The following is a 16,952-nucleotide window of genomic DNA, read 5'->3' on the forward strand; positions in this document are numbered from 1 at the left end:
GATTTTCATTGAAAGGACATGTAAATTACCCGTCTATCCGTATCAGTTTGTTGAATGATTTTTACAAAACTTGAAAATAAATCATAAAGGCCCTACATTTTTACCATATGAAAAAAATAATTCAGTTAAGCTGGTGTATATATAATTTTTGTAAAGAAAAATTATGTTTTCTATTTTCTAGTTCTTTAAGTTGCCACAAAACAGAATAATTTGAAGATATTTGTGTCAAATACAAATATCAAAGTTCGATTAAAAATTATTAATTTTTTCTTATAAAGATAATCCTACAATAAAAGCCGAAAATAATTTTAAGAGTGGACAATATGACTTAATATATGAATTTTGAGAGGTTCAAAAACCTAATACTGTAAAATATTATAAATAACAAATGCTTTTGGCCATGAATTTTTATAATACACATTAAAACATTAATATTTAGATTAAATACTTATCCTGAGCATATTGGTGTATTGGTTTTTTTTTTTTTTTTTTTTTTAATTAATAAGTTCTATATTACGATTGGTTAACTCAAGCTAAGTAAGAATAATTATACAATAATGCAAACTAAATTTAATAAATTAAATAAATATATAAAATTGAGGGGAAACCGAATTTATTTTATTTTGTAGAGTACCAATAACCTCTATGGCATAGGAAGTCACAGTGTGTACGGAAGCTCTGTAACGTCCAGTTACACCATGCCTTATCAAACTACCTACAACAGCTCCAACCAACACAAGGCCATGCCTTCTGCACCGAGCAGTAAAGAGGTTGGGACATTTTTAAATTCAATTTTCTTGGCTAGTTTTTATTAGTCCGAGCCTAGAAAGTTGTGATTAAATTTCACATGAACTTTGGTTTCAGTATGATTCACCGACCCCAAATGTAAACCTCAGTTCAATCACCCACACAGCAGCAATTAGTGGGACCTCGACCTTACTTTCTTCGACACAGACCACACCTACCTCAAAGACGACTGGTTCAACTACTAGTAAGTGTGTTCAAACAAAAAATACGTACAAATTTAAAACGACTTCTATAAAACATCGTGTATTTTATAGTGAGTAAGGGTACAATGGTCACAAACATGCCTCCAGGTGTCCAGCCGTTAGTAGGCACTCACCAGTATATTGTTGGTCAAGGCACAATGCCATACTTCCAGCAACAGCCAGCACTTTTCTATGAGGATTTACAATTAATGCCTCAACAAAGGTTGCAAAATATTGTAAGTCAACTTTGCGTAGTATATAATATAATTGATATTATTCTCATTAAATTTCTACAACTAGCCCTGAATTTTTGAGTGGCTTAGTGCTCAAAATGTCAACAGATCCAAAATAAGAAAAATTTGTGTATGAGATATTTTATTTAACTTTTTTTTTTTGTGTGTGTGTGTGTGTGTATAATTTTATAACAGCCAAGAGCTGCTATATAATTGTCCTATTCTTAAATATATGAGAAATCTTATGCTCCTCCACTATGCATAAATTGATTGATGTTAAGTTTTATGTTCCTTTGTTTTAGATGTGCCATTGTATTATTGGCAAATCAAAAGACAAATTTAATGAATGCTAGTTTCATTTTTATTAAATGCCTTATACAACATGCTCAGACATCCAAATGTGTAGTTATAATAATTTATATTATTAATTTATAATTAAAGTGTTATTTTTTAATTTAATTAATTTTATACATTGAACTGATGGCGTCCTCTTTTCATGCACTTAACCGTGTGCATACTCTTCAAACATATGCAGGAATGATATTGAATCAGTTCCTTCGTGAGATGGGAAATGAAAGGTGCAAGCACATAATTTTATAGCTATTTTTACTCTTGAAAGAGAGTCTTAAATGTATTTTGTAAAAGTTGAAGCGCTACTGGCAGACACACACTTTATGTAACCATATATTTATTTTTTATAATGCGTTGCTTTTATTATATTGTATTTTTTCTTTGTCACTATTGAATTGAACAATTTTTCCAAACAGTCCTAGGAGACGTTCCTTAGCATTGAAAAAATTTTGAACTAATCAAGTCTTGTGTTTAGCCTGGTTATTTTGAAGTTGGCTATCAGCCTTCCACAACCAGGGAGTACAACTTGTCGGATGGACGCTTTGCTAGGACGGATACAACATCTCCTGTTCCGAGCATTACTCAGCAGGTATTTCTAAAAAGCCTATTTACATTTAGTATACAAAGAACATTATAACTATTCTGGCCCTACAATCATTTGAATTTGACATTAATTTTTAATGTGTGGTAATTAGTGACCGTTAGTCAATGATTATTCTGAAATCCTGAGATGCGGTCTGGTGTGATGTAGGTTTCAGAAAATCATTTTCTTTATCGTGCCAACGTTTCAATCTTAATTGAGACCATCTTCAGGGCCTGGGATTTACAAACATTGTTTAAATTTACCAAATACATGTAGGATGTGGAAAAAAGTGAATTTATACAATGCAAAATATATTTTTTATATTCAATCAAAGTATTTCTACTCAGTAGAAAAGAGTAGAGTAGAAATACTTTGGTTGAATATAAAAAATATTTTTTGCATTGTATAAATACATTTTTTCACATTGTACATCTATTTGTATAATTTAAACAATGTTTATAAATCCCAGGCCCTGAAGATGATCTCAATAAAGATTGAAACGTTGGCACGATAAAGAAAATTTTTTTTGAAACCTACATCACACCAGACCGCATCTCACGATTTCCAAATAATCATTAATTTTTAATGGTATTTAAAAAAAGAAAATCTGAGGTGGTGTTTTTAATTTTTGTGTTTCAGGTTATTGGCCCATCTTAAGCAGACCTAACAGTTTTATGTTAGGGCTGCTGAAGATTGGCCCGTAGCCCGAAACTACAAAAAAATGTATACAGTGAATTGTGGCTAAACAAAAATAAATAATAATTTTTACAGTTTTTAAGATTTATTATTTGTCGAAGGTCCACTTAAAAACAGTATTAAAATAATTTGTGTCATACAGGAGGGCTTTAAAGGCCATTTGTTAAAGAAATCCAGAAATTTTCTTTTTCCAAATTATTCTCAAATAAAATTTCTAAGGTATTTCATTTGTGTCTAATGAATTGTAACTAATTGTTGAAATAAAAATTTTCTCTGCTTACGAAAAAACATTGAATCGTGGGTATGTAACTCTAACCCTAACCCACGTATTTCTCATTGACACGAAAATGTCTACACAAAAATATTTGTATATATAGCCCAAAAACATACCCATGTTAAAATGTAACATTTTTTTTGTGTGTGTGTTTTATGTATGGCAATTGTTATTGTTTCAGAGCGGTTCCCAGGCTCACCAACAACAATTGATGAATCCTACTGCTATACCACCTGCGTTTGCATACTTTTATGGGGGTTCTGCTGTGGTGCCTGGAAATTTCTCATTCAGTGCTCCAACAATATATCCGGTATGTTTTTATATAGAGTTAGTTGATGCTGGGTGTTGGTCTGCGAGTCTGTGAACTCATTGAACCGGCATTGGGTTCGTCTTCACTCACGGGTTTGTTAAACTTCTCTTGAATAAAGAAACTCGATGCCGGTACAGCATGTTTCTATATAATACCTATTAGTTTAGGGCATGATGTTTAAAACTAAATTTTCTGCCCGTACTTCGCTGAATTGTTTTAAAATAATCTTATTGGGTGTGTGCGCATTCACACATAAACATTGAATTGGACAAGCCCTAGCTTCAATACTTATTAATATTATTTATTAGTTTTAAATCACTCAACATTGTTCTTTATGCATAGAGAAAATTCATTTTCATTGATTTGACAACAAAAATGTATTGTTTTAAAATGTAATGTTTTAAGATTAATTTTCATTTAAGCTGTATTAATCTTTAATAGTAATTCATGTATTTAACATTTTTTTAGTAATGGAAGAACTGAGTTTTTATTTGAAGATTGAGAAGAAAATAAGGAATTACAGATAAAATTAAAAAGTGGCTACGTTGTCAATCCTTGAAGATTATTAAGAATGTTTAAAAAAAAAAATTGCTGAACACGGTTTGTTTTATGGCACAGTTAGTTGATGTACTTAAAACAAATAAATTTGCTGATCACAATTTGTTTTATTTACACTAATAAGTTTATTTACAGAAAATAATGCATGTGTGTGAAAAGCGACATCCCATTGTTACTTTTATTTGTTTCAAAAACTTAGTTTTTTATGTTACAATTTTCAAGAGAAACAAGGTACAATTTATGTTAGAATTTCAATTAATTATACTTTTTATCTAAGTTCTTGGTTGAGATAAAAAGTATAACTGATACGGTAAATTATGACTGAATATATGGATTTATGTTAAAATAATTAATACCGGTATAATTAAAAAAAAATCCTTATTGATCAGGAAATCTTAATGTTTTAATGTAATTGTTGATATTTCAGTCGAATGGTAAGTAAATTTGTAATCATCATGTTATTAATGCAATTTTAATCTAGCAAAATTATAATACCAACCACATTGTTAGTAGTTGACCCTTGTGTCCAGGTGTCTTGTTGATTATATCTCCAGACACTTTATGCTCCAACTAATTTTTTCCCTTTTTTCATAAAAACCGAGATTTTTATATATTTATTCCTTCTGAAATTTTTAATAACTACATATAAATAAACAAAAAACACAAGCTGATATTTGTGACTTGTCCACAACAATCGCAATAGTATACTGGAAGGGTACTTGGACAGAAGATGCTCCAGTACTCCCCAGCATTCACCATAAGCAAGTTTTGCCCAATGGCACACTGAGTAGCCGAGTTAATGTAAATATGGGGGACCGCGGTAGCCGAGTGGTTAGCATGAGAGACACTCACGCCGCGGTCGTGGGTTCGATTCCCACCGTCGCCTCTGGCCCTTTTTTCACAATAACCCCCCCAAATTTGAACACACATATATGAATTGTCACATCGCTAATATGCATAGTTCATAACACAAAAAAAAAAAAAAAAAAAAAAACTGTAAATATGTATATCTAACGTAACAATTCTCTCTCTCTCATCTATCTTTCTTTCTATGTTTGTATTTACCACTTTTTCACTATTCCTGTCTGATCCTCTCTTTCTTATTTTCTCCATCATTCGCTTTCTTAGCCTCTTTGTCTATCTTTCTGTCTTTCTCCGCTCGTGTTTACCTTTTTTCACTATTTTCTATCTCTCCAGTTCTAATATTTTAAAAATTGATAAGCACACTATCCACTCTCTTTCTCTTTTTGTCTTTCTCTGATATGTTTACCTCTTTCACTATTCTCTCTCTCTCTTTCTCTCTCTCTTTCTCTCTCTCTCTTTCTCTCTCTCTCTTTCTCTCTCTCTCTCTTTCTCTCTCCCGCTCTCTCTCTCACTCTCTCTCTCTCTCTCCCTCTCTCTCTCCCTCTCTCTCTCCCTCCCTCCCTCCCTCTCTACCTTTCTAATGTTTTAAATATTGATAAGGACACTATGCTCTCTCCCTCCCTCTCCTTCTCTTCTTCCCTCCACTTCTCTCTCGCTCACTCCTTCCCCTTCTCTCTCCCTTCCTCCCTCCTTCCCACCATTTCTCCCTCCCTCACTCCTTCCCTCCACTTCTCCTCCCTCACTCCTTCCCTCCACTTCTCCTCCCTCACTCCTTCCCTCCACTTCTCCTCCCTCACTCCCTCCTTCCCTCCACTTCTCCCTCACTCACTCCTTGTCCTTCTCTCCCTTCCTCCCTCCTTCCCTCCACTTCTCCTCCCTCACTCCTTCCCCTTCTCTCTCCCTTCCTCCTTCCTTCCCTCCACTTCTCCTCCCTCACTCCTTCCCCTTCTCTTTCCCTTCCTCCCTCCCTTCTCTTTCTCTCTCTCTCACTCATCCACATCCACATTGTCATCTATCTATGTACTCTTGTTTTATTCTTCCAGTGACTCATCAGTCGTGTCATCATTAGGCCGAGAGGGTCATAAAATCATAGACTTTAATTTTTCAATAGTGGATCCGGTAATTTCCATTTCTTTGACAATAGAACTAAAGCATTTTCCCTCTAATCTTTATTTCTTTTATAAGTATATTGTATAAATCGTTGATTCCAAAAGAAGTAATGCTTATAAAATAGTTATTAAATATTATATTCTATTAGTTTTTGCAAAAATTTTCATTACTGTTATCATAAATGTGAATAACCTTTATGCCAAAGACGCTACATAGCATTGTTTGATAATCCAAGGCAAATAATATTTAATTTTATTTTTTTATAATTTTATATATTAATTCTATTAATTTAGCACCTAATGGATGAATTTTTACAAATTAATGTAGATAAACAACGGACAATGAAGATTTCCTTGAATTGGTAGGTACACAATGGAAGGGATTTTAGAACCAGGCATGACCATTTTCACGAACAGGATTATGATGGTTTGTTAATAGATTCGGAATATCAACAAAACTTTTGTCTGACATACTCAAGAGAAAAAAATAAGTACAAACTCCAAAATATTAAAGACTAAAAAGTCCACAAAAATGGTACAACAACTAATGTAAATAATGAATAAACTCGATCCTAGCTATAACTGTATAAATAGACTACAATCAGTTCTACCAACTTAAGGTTGAAATAGGATCAATTGAATACTGGTCCCTTACAGATGGTGCAATGCTCCTTGCTCTGAACTTGGCTCAAATTCTGAATGACGACGTACCAGTGAACTCGGTGCAACGTGCTCTGTGAAAGTTTTTGATAATTACTGGTTTTTTTATATAACTCATACATTTCTTAAAAACTGATCTCTTTTCACAATATAATAATTTATAATTATTAATTTTTGTTTTTTAAGGTTGCAGCTACTGGATCAACTACAGGGCACGGTAGTACAAACTCTGGAACTTATGGTAAAGGGCCTACCACCTATGCGGGAAGTTACACTGGCATTTATGAAAATAGTCAACAGAATGTAGAAGGATACAAATCGAATACGTCTCAAGTACCCAAAGTTCAGCCGACTCAGTCTGCTAATCCATCAACATCCTCGGACATTTCGAATATCTATTCAAAATCCCATTCAGCATTGTCTAAAGTAAGTATTTGTAAACATGACTGACAATAATATAAGTAAAATGGAGTCAAACTGTGTGTTAACGTGTATCCTTTTTTTTACAGTCGTACGATAAGCCTGGGTTCCATTGTGCAACACCTCCTCCTTTTAACTTAGGTTCTCAGAATTCAGGATTAGGTCCGGGGGGCTATCCTCAACATATATTTATTCCGACAATGACACCACATCACAACACACCTTTAATGCATCAACCCTTGCATCAGGTAATTTATTTTATATTAAATATTTAATAAGCTAACATCGTTCAAGTAATTCAGTCGTTACCAGTCTTCCCTGTCTGCTTATTCTCACTGGATTGGTCATAGTGAAAAGAGTTAAAAAGAAACAGAGAAAGTAAGACAAAAGAGAAAGAGAGGGGATAGTGTGCTTATCAATTTGTAAAACTGCCTTAATATTTAATAGTGTCTGTCAAACATAGCAAGGATAGGCAGACAAGAATGATCGGTAATGACCAAATTACAGGTTTATTACTATTACTATTACCCCGTAGACCACAACTACACAGAGAAATCTCACAATTGTTCAAGTATATTAGTTAAACCAGTGGTTCCAAAACTTTTTTTATCAGAATTTTTCCCGTGCCCCCCTTTAAAACAATGGTCTGGCATGACTAATATTATGATAATAGCAGTAATTCATTTCCAATTCAGAAATGCATTGATATACCTAAACCTCTTTATTTTGTCTGCGATTTTATTTAATAAATAATTAAAACTCCTGACTTTCTGGGGAAATTGAAAAACTTGCCTTTTGAAAAACGATTACGCACCAAATAACAAAAATTAAAAAAGCGAAAACTTTTTTTGGGCAATAATATAAAGTACCTAATTGCAGCCGTCTATCAAAACATCGATATTGAGATTGCAAGGCCACCAGGGTATTAGTTTTTAGGTTTTTTATAAATATAAAACAATATTTTTTTATAGAAAATTTTTACGGCGCCGTGGGGAACAAAACATGACGTACAATTTGGGAATCACTGAGTTAAACTATTTACTGCTATGATAGATTTATTTATGTAAGCTGAACATTCCACACACGTTTGCACATACTATATAGTTTTTATACCATTCAATTAATTAAGGTTTTAAGTTGAGATAAAAATTGTCGCCGAGAATCCAATCCGATTACACGACATTTGAAAAATGGCAAAAAGGAGGGAAATTCAAAAGGTGGGGTTGAGATGGGAAGTTAATGCCTGAGGGGATCAAGGTCACCATAGCTCAAAGCGGTGTATCAAGCCGAAGGTCATGGGTTCAAATCCCGCTCGTGACCCTGACTTTTTTAACTCAACTTAAAACCTTAATTAATTGAATGTTATTAATTGGTCAAGCGGACCACGAAAAATAGTGAATTTAATAGTTTTTATATTTTTATTTATTTATTTTTCTTTTTTTACCGAGACATAAATTTTAATTTTTTTTTAATCTAGTTTCTCATGAGCCAAAAAGTTTGATCTAACTCTCCAGGATAGCAGGATACAAATAAATTTACTTTCAATTAAAATGATAAATAAATTGGTCCAAATAACAAGAACAGTTGTTCCAAATTTAACTTTTAAAAAAGGTAAAAAAACATGGGGAGCAAGTTACTCACCCTTTATGGACTGGATGAGCTTATTACTCCACTTCAAGTTTTGGTAGTCCGGGGTCAGACCCTTGGTCTTAGTTTAGACTCTAGGGGATGTCAACTGCTAGGTCATCTCAGCCCCCAACACATCAGTCGATGGGGAACATAATATTCCACCATTGGCCCTCTTTCATTACACATCCACTCTCATAAATTTATTCACTTTTAATATACACAAAACGAGATATCTCAGTATTATATACAAAAAACAACCCTTTGGTGGAGACCATGTTCAACCAATTTCACGTTGTGCGTGCTGGTGTAGACGGTTCAAAAGTAGTGATTTTGACATGAAGTGTAAGAACCGTGAATGAAGGCCAGAACGTTTGAAGATGCAGAATTAGAGGCATTATTGAATGAAGACTTGGTCAACTGCAAGAAGAATCTTCGAGAGTGACTCAAGCAATTTCATTACACCTCAGGGCCATGGCAATGGTCCAAAGCAAGGAAAAATGGGGGTTAATATAGAATTAAAGCCAAGAGAAGTCAAAAGATTTTTCACTATCTAAAATGTAAGGGTTTTTGTTGCATCGAATCTTAACTGGTGATGAAAGGGGATTCATTATGACAGTCCAAAGCATAACAAATCGTAGGGTAACCCTGGTCATATTGCTTTTTGTTGGCTCTAAAGGTCCATCGTTCTTTCAACATGGAATCCGTGTGCTGCCAGATAGATGGGAAAAGGTATTGGTTAGCGATTGGCAGTACTTTGAGTAATCAATTTGTTACCATTTTTGCTAAAGCCACAATTTTCATATACAAAAAAATCTGCACATAATAGTTTCAGAAATAAATGCATAAAATAAGATACCAGTAATTTTAAGAGAATTTTAACTGAAATCCGAATTAAATTTTAGGCTCAGTTTCCCCCTTCATATGTTTTTAGTTGCTTTGTTTATTATTTATTTTTATTTTGTTAAGTAACCAAAAATGCTTCAAATTAGCAATATTCTTCAAATTGCTGAAATATTCAAAGTAGGCTGAATTAAAAGCATTATACCACAGCATGAAGCTATGGTTCAGATAAAATCTGATCACCAGGGTCGTAAGTGTAATAAATAAATAAAGAGTATGAAATTGCATACTAACAGAAATGATAAATGATGGAGTGAGTGTGGTGTTCAATCCTTTTAAAGATAGTTTAAAAAATTTAAAGATAGTTCCTACTCACAATAAGTACATACTTACTGTGAGTAGGAACTATCATTTTTAAAAAGGATTGAAATTGCATACTATGTGACGGGTTGGATCCATGTCGTATCAATCCCAAAAATGGGACAAATTTAAAAATATCCTAGGGAAACCAAAATTAATAAAAACAAAGGTAAATACAGAAAGGGGCATCGGTGGCCGCAACAGTTTAGGCGTTGACACAGCGCTCATCATTGTAAGGTTATGACACTATTTGATCCAGCGGGCCCTGCATTCGAGCCCGACATACTTTTTTTTTTTTTCCCCCCCAAAAACACCCGCACCCCGAGGGTTTATATAACCTAAAATAAAAATAAAATAATAATAATAATAATAATAGATAACAGATAAATACAGTAACACAAATTTATTTGTAAAAATTATTAATTATGTACACCCTAAACCCAACACCTTTAAATTTATAAACTCTTAAAATTACCCTTCACCAAAATTATTTAGAAACCCAATTAAATAAAAAAAGACACTATTTGACCTTCGTGGTATAGTTTTGAGCTCTTCTCTACTAGTCAATATCTCAGGAATAATGAAACCTTGAAAAATGGCAAAAGGAGGGAAAACTCATAAGGTGGGGTTGAGATGGGGAGTTGATGTCCGAGTGGATCGAGGTCACGATAGCTCAGGTGGTAGAGCAGCGGCGTATCTAGCCGAATGTCGTGGGTTCGAATCCCTCTCGTGCCATTAACTTTTTTTCATCTCAACTAAAAACCTTAATTAATTGTCAAATAATGAAACCCCTTGGTGCTTTCCGTCATTCCTGCAAATAAAGGGTTTGGCCTGAAGAGAAGTTGCTCCCACCTCCGAACGAATCACGGCAGTTTGTTGTCAACCCCTAGTCTACTATCTAAACCCCATGGGGTGACATAAAACCGTGCTCCAATTATGACATATTGGTGCAAAATGGTAATTTTTAAACAAATATTGACTAACGTTGTTCACTGTTTTTCAGGAAGGAGGGAACAGTGTAAGTGGAAGATCCCAAGTTAATAGCCAACAAAATAAACAATCAAAAAATAACTATTCGTCTACTTACTGGACACAAAATTAATAACTGAAGAAAACAACTTATCAACATTGATTCTCATCTAAATATTTTTATACTTCATTCGATTTAAGAAAAAAAATTGGATTGGAAAGAAAAGAAAACAACTTAATTTAGTTCTTACATTTTTTTTCATTAAACTTAATTGTAAAAAAAAAGTTAATCCATTTGTTCTTGTCAGTTTTGTACTACGAATTTTGTATTAAAATGCTTTTTAATACCCATTAACATATTTTTTATTTCTTTTCTATTTAATTTGTTATATCTGTTATGAAAGGAAGTCTTATCTGTTCTCTTTGATTTTTGTTTTTCTATTTAACAATGTTGAATCAATCATTCATGTCATATGAAATGAGTGAGGAACTCTTTGTGATTGGACATAAGAGTACAATAAATTATACCATATAAATTCCAGATGATAGTTTTAGGAAATATTACAATACAAAAATAAGTTCCTTGAGGAAGTTTATTTTGTTTGTGTTAAAATTTCATTGTAAAAGATGATAAGCATTAATTTGCCAGTAATTGGCAATGAAAGGTGCCTGTAGATAAAATAATTTCTGCTGCTTTTTGTTTCATAATGATAAATAATAATGCAATTATTGTTTTAGTTCTGTTGTATTATATCGATTGTCATTATTTATGGTTACAATGATTCATAACCATACTGAAAGAGAAAAAAATTAAAGTTTGTGACAAATGTGATTTACCAAGAGTTTCATATATTTATGTAAGTAAATTGGGAAATCTTTTAAGAAACTCATCAAATGTGATTTATAATCCATTTGTTTTACAAATGGGTGCCTGTATAGTAATCCAGTTTGTTCTTTTTTTTTCTTTTCTTTTTTTTGCATTGTACATGGATTTGCATACTTAACAGACGATTTGTCTATGTTTTACTTTAATTTAAAAAGTTATTTATCGTAGATTATAAGTTTCAACCCTCTGCCCTTATAACTGCTGAGTAAAGACTAGAGCAGAGGTTAAATGTTTGATAATAGGAATTAATATTTTGTGTAATTTATAGTTTCTTATTACATATTGTGAATTTTCATTTAATACAAAATTTGCTTTGCATATGTTTTTAGATTCTGGATTTGAAAAAATCCAGTGTGAACCTCAATATTACATTATCTAAATATTAAAAAGATTTAAAAAATAATAAAATAAAATAATCAGCCAAATGTAAATAAAAACTTCTTATAAACATTTCAAAAATAATGTGTAAAATATTTTTTATTTTTTATAACCACTTTTTCCTTCAAATTCTGCTATTGCTATATGTCACATTGGAATGGTAGTTAGTAAATTGTATATTGAAAAATAAAAGTTTTGATTAACTTTTAAACATTGCATTTAAAGAAATGGCAAGAATATGAATTCTAAAATCCATCTGGTGGAAACTGTCAAATTAATAAAATTGAAGCTGTGGTTATATTTCAGTACAATGTTTTCTGTTTTTCCTAATCCACAAAGTCAGGGAAGTGTTTCCACTATTTTTGTAAAACTAATAATTAAGCGATTCTTTCCTGTGTTTCAGTCTGCTATTTTGTAGTTGGTTTTTTCACTTAGAATATGTGTGAAAGCAACAATTATTAAACAAATGAAAATAAAATATTACCATACTAAATATGTTATTTTGAAGATAAAAAAAATAAACTTTGACTCCATTAAGTTTTACTCCTGCTGGTAATTTTTAAATATAGATTTTTTTAAATTCCTACATATATCAAAGATTTGGTGAACTGTCACATAACAGTAAAAGACGCAGGGGAAATACGTTCTAGGACTATAATGACTACTTCCAACAAAATCATTAGAAATAACCTAAAAATTTTAATAATTTATAAACTTGGATCAAACTTTGTTCTTAATCCTTACTACTTTATTCTTTCTTTTCTACTTTTTTGTTACTTTTTATTGAAGTAATACTATGTACACAATGCCTAAGAATATCAAAACTGAAAATTTCGAGGGCAGCGTAGAAAATTGGATCTAGAAGGTAATTAATACCATGGAACCTGTAGGACTTCAAAAATGTATAGTTCAAAAGTATTGACCATAAACCTTCAGAAATAATGTTTAATGGCTAAATAATCGTAGAGTAATAATGACTTAAATAATAAAAGTTAAAGTTAACAAACATTGCCTAAAGCCTGCATAGGCTGTGTCTAGAAACTGGCCTTGTAGATGGCATACAGAACTTTTGTAAATGATGGTTCTATTCACAGAATTTGTTGTTTTCAATGATCCAGATTTCAATTGACATAAAGAAATTGGGGCCATAAATATTTTTATTGTATATCAATCTTTGTGTGTGAATAAGTTACATATTGAAACAAAATTTATGGTCCTTGAGTAACATTGAGCACGAATGAATGTGATATATATTGTATGACTACATTTGGCTTGAATGAGAAGGGGAAATGAGAAAGTTTTTATTTGATTCAATGAAGAGAGTATAATTTATTAGTGTGGCAAGTAAGAACCTGAAGAATATTGGAATACTCTGGGGGCAGTGTGAACGAAGTCTGGTATGTGAATGAATGCAAGGGGCTTCTTCCCTAATTATTTTAAGGAATGTTGAGTTTATGAGGGCAGTGTGAATGAAGTCTGGTATGGGAATGAATGCAGGGGGCTTCTTCCCTAATTATTCTAAGGAATGTTGAGTTCTACGAGGGCAGTGTGAATGAAGTCTGGTATGAGAATGAATGCAGGGGGCTTCTTCCCTAATTATTCTAAGGAATGTTGAGTTCTACGAGGGCAGTGTGAATGAATGCAGGGGGCTTCTACCCTAATTATTTTAAGGAATGTTGAGTTCTATGATGGCAGTGTGAATGAAGTGTGGTATGCGAATGAATAGGGGGCTTTTACATTAATTACCCCAAGGAATATCTAGTGTTATGTGGGCAGTGTCAATGAATGTAGAGGGCTTCTTACCTAATTATTCCAAGGAATATTGAATCCTATGGGGGTTGTGTATCTGATGTGTGAATGTTGGGGCTTCTTCCCCAATTACCCCGAGGAATAACAAGTACTCTTGAGCATTATGAATGTAATTTATTAGCGTGAAGGCTGGGGCTTTTTACCCAATTAGCCCCAAGTACTCTAGAACAGTATGAATGACTAACCAGGCCAACTTATTTTTAAATGTATATATTTTCATTATATTTGTATAGTGTGTGTTTATTATATGAATATTTTTTATCTTTGACTAGTAGAGGGAGGTTGGAATAGGATAGAGAAAGGAAAGAGGTTTCCTTTAACATCCAACGCACAATTGACTTAGCTGCAGCGTCGTAAAAATTAGTAGTAGTAAGAAGTAAAATATAAGAGGGAAAAGAAAGATAGCAAAGAAGAAAATAGAATGAAATAATACCAACGACTTATCTGCAAAATATATTTTTATCTCATAATATAAGGTCAAATGTACAGTGAAAATACACATTGACAAATTTTTATCTTAACATTTATCATAAATATCTCGGAATTATAATAATCACCATAGGCTATGACCGCAATAATGACAATTGTATCCAACAAAATAAAAATATCACATTTATACAAGTAACTTTGTAAAGGTAACATAAAATGAACTATAGTATTCTTTTTAGGCATCCCTATATCGACAAACATTGCAACAATCATTATCACTATTACTATTAGGTATGGTTATTACAAATATATATTCATTGACAACATTTACAAGAGATTTAATCTTAAAAAGAAGAATAACATCAATTTTATAAATAAGTGCTAAGATTAGCTAGTGTTTTCTCCAGTCTCCAAATTATTTCACAATCAGTGCTAAGGAAATGTTTTCTACACTTTAAACAAGTAATAATACAAGTAATAAACAGTTCATGTAAATGATTCCTTCGATCAAAACAATCTTCAAAAGAAAAACCAATTCTTAGCACCATAAGGAAAAAATAATGGTTCTTTATAGATAGTTTATAATATACTGAAAACAATTTTTTTTTGTACACACACACACACATATATATTAGCGAGATCACCCACTTTATATTTTTTCAAACAAACATTAAATTAAAAAATAAACATTTCTATAAAAATGCATGTGTACATTTTGCCTAACAAATATAGTATTTAGTACAATTTGTCTATCACAAATTAGTAACAAATAGTAATAACAACGTTTTTCTTTTTAATAAATATGGCACTTAGAAAACAAAACAGTAGATTACAAATTTCAAATATAATAATTATTTTTTAAACATCATGAAGTTACTCTTTTCCCTTCATGCATGCAAACAAGTGAATCGTCTCTGGTTTTAATCCATAATAAATCTTTATTCTTCACCCCAGGCTTTGAAAGACAAATTGTGTAGGAAAGTTGGATAAGATTATTTGAAATATATATATTAAAAAAACAACAGAGTTTTAGTCTTATGTCAAGCTCGTTTTCTTTACATATTGAATAAGAATCAATATTCACAGTGATTTGTCTTAATACTGAACTGTTTTATGTAGCAAAAAGACAAGTAGCTGACAATTTTAAACAAATAGAATTAAAACTACTTCAAATAACTGTATTAAGTCTAAAATTAACTTTGTTTTCAATGGCTCAGTATTTATGTTTAACTAAAATCAATAATTTAATGTTATAAATGGTTTAAGAACCCAAAATTCATTATTACATTTTTATTTGTCATCTCTAAATGTTTGAGAATTTTATGAAATCTGGTCCAGCTATTTTCTGTTATTCTTAACCAGAAATTGGCTCAATGTTGTCTTTACTGAAAAACATACTTTCTGTTTTGTTTCTCTGTCAACCGCTAATAAAAGAAAAAGCGGAACCGAACATGATTTAATAGCAAAACGTAACTGATTTCGGCCTAACAGCGAGTACAACCTTTTAGACAAAAAATAGTTGTATTGGTTTTGTTAAAGAAAAATGATATTTTGAGCAATAATATGAGTTAAAAAGCACTTAATTTACAATCACAATCTCCAATTTTGCTTAGATGACACAACTGATTAAGTTGTAAGGCTGCCCCTAAGAAGAACAAGGTTGAGCAGGTAAATGGCCATGAATGAAATAAAAATATATTGACATAAAGGGACTAAGTTGATTGAGTGGTTAGGGTGTCCGACTCCTATTTGCCATGCTAGCGGCTCTTGATTCAAATCCCGGCTTATTTGTGAATAATATGAAAAAAGTATTGTAAGTGGTTTGATGCCTAATTTGTGACTGTCGTTAGATGTTAAGCTGTAAGATACAAATTAGTTTACTTTGTCCACAAAGTTTGTTTGAAAAACTAACAAAAGAAAAAAGAACTATTTGATTGCATTCTACATCATTGTTTATTTGAAAGATAACACGGATTTATTTTTGGCATGTATGCACAAACTTTTTTTCTGCTGATTTGTTTCACTGAATTTGCATTATGTATGGTAAGGATTTTGTGTAGATCCAGAACAAGATGAGGAATAAAAGCAATGGTCAACCTCACGACTGGTGGAGGAAACTATAGATCTTATCAATAGGATCTCTTTCAGGTTTGAGAACGCGGTAACACTTATTTGGATATCACGGCAATGAAAAGGCAGATGACCAAGCCAAACAAGGTTCTAATACTTCGTTTGTTGGACCACAACCGATATTACCTCACTCTATGAGCACAGCGAAAGAGAGTATGAAAAACTGGGGCATGAAACAGTTCCCTACGGAGTGGAACTGGACACACACAATGGAAAGAGTTTGTTAAGGCGATCAAACCAACAGAATCGAAATGGCTATTCTCTATCTCAAGGAAGGGAATTAGGAGGCTGATGGGTATTCTGACGGGCCACTGCCCACTGAGAAGACACCTCTACGTAATGGGTATCCTACCAGATCCCTTGTGCCGTTTTTGCGAAATAGAAGAAGAAACGGCAAGGCACTACCTCGCAAAGTGTGATAGGTGAGCAAGGTCTAGATTTGAAATTTTTGAAGGAGAGGACATCACTCCCCGAG

At 32.4% G+C, this 16,952-nt stretch overlaps 1 protein-coding gene across 8 annotated transcripts in view; it reads left to right on the plus strand.

The window, feature by feature from the left end:
* The window catches only part of LOC106663308 (protein lingerer), a 29,388-nt gene extending 17,339 nt beyond the window's left edge, over positions 1–12,049 (plus strand). For 7 of the 8 annotated variants that reach the window (XM_014388032.2, XM_014388036.2, XM_014388035.2 and 4 more), the window contains 8 exons: positions 630–770; positions 865–991; positions 1,062–1,225; positions 2,049–2,162; positions 3,308–3,436; positions 6,814–7,053; positions 7,137–7,295; positions 10,880–12,049. In XM_014388032.2, coding sequence (XP_014243518.1) covers positions 630–770; positions 865–991; positions 1,062–1,225; positions 2,049–2,162; positions 3,308–3,436; positions 6,814–7,053; positions 7,137–7,295; positions 10,880–10,978 — 1,173 coding nt within the window. In that variant the 3' untranslated portion in view covers positions 10,979–12,049. Of the gene's footprint in view, positions 1–629; positions 771–864; positions 992–1,061; positions 1,226–2,048; positions 2,163–3,307; positions 3,437–3,904; positions 4,096–6,813; positions 7,054–7,136; positions 7,296–10,879 lie in introns of those variants that run through there. The other variant, XM_014388041.2, reaches the window with a different exon arrangement.
* Positions 12,050–16,952: the final 4,903 nt, after the last annotated feature.

This window comes from Cimex lectularius, unplaced genomic scaffold (assembly GCF_000648675.2).
Source record: "Cimex lectularius strain Harlan isolate CLEC.00 unplaced genomic scaffold, Clec_2.1 scaffold195, whole genome shotgun sequence".
NCBI lineage: Eukaryota > Metazoa > Arthropoda > Insecta > Hemiptera > Cimicidae > Cimex > Cimex lectularius.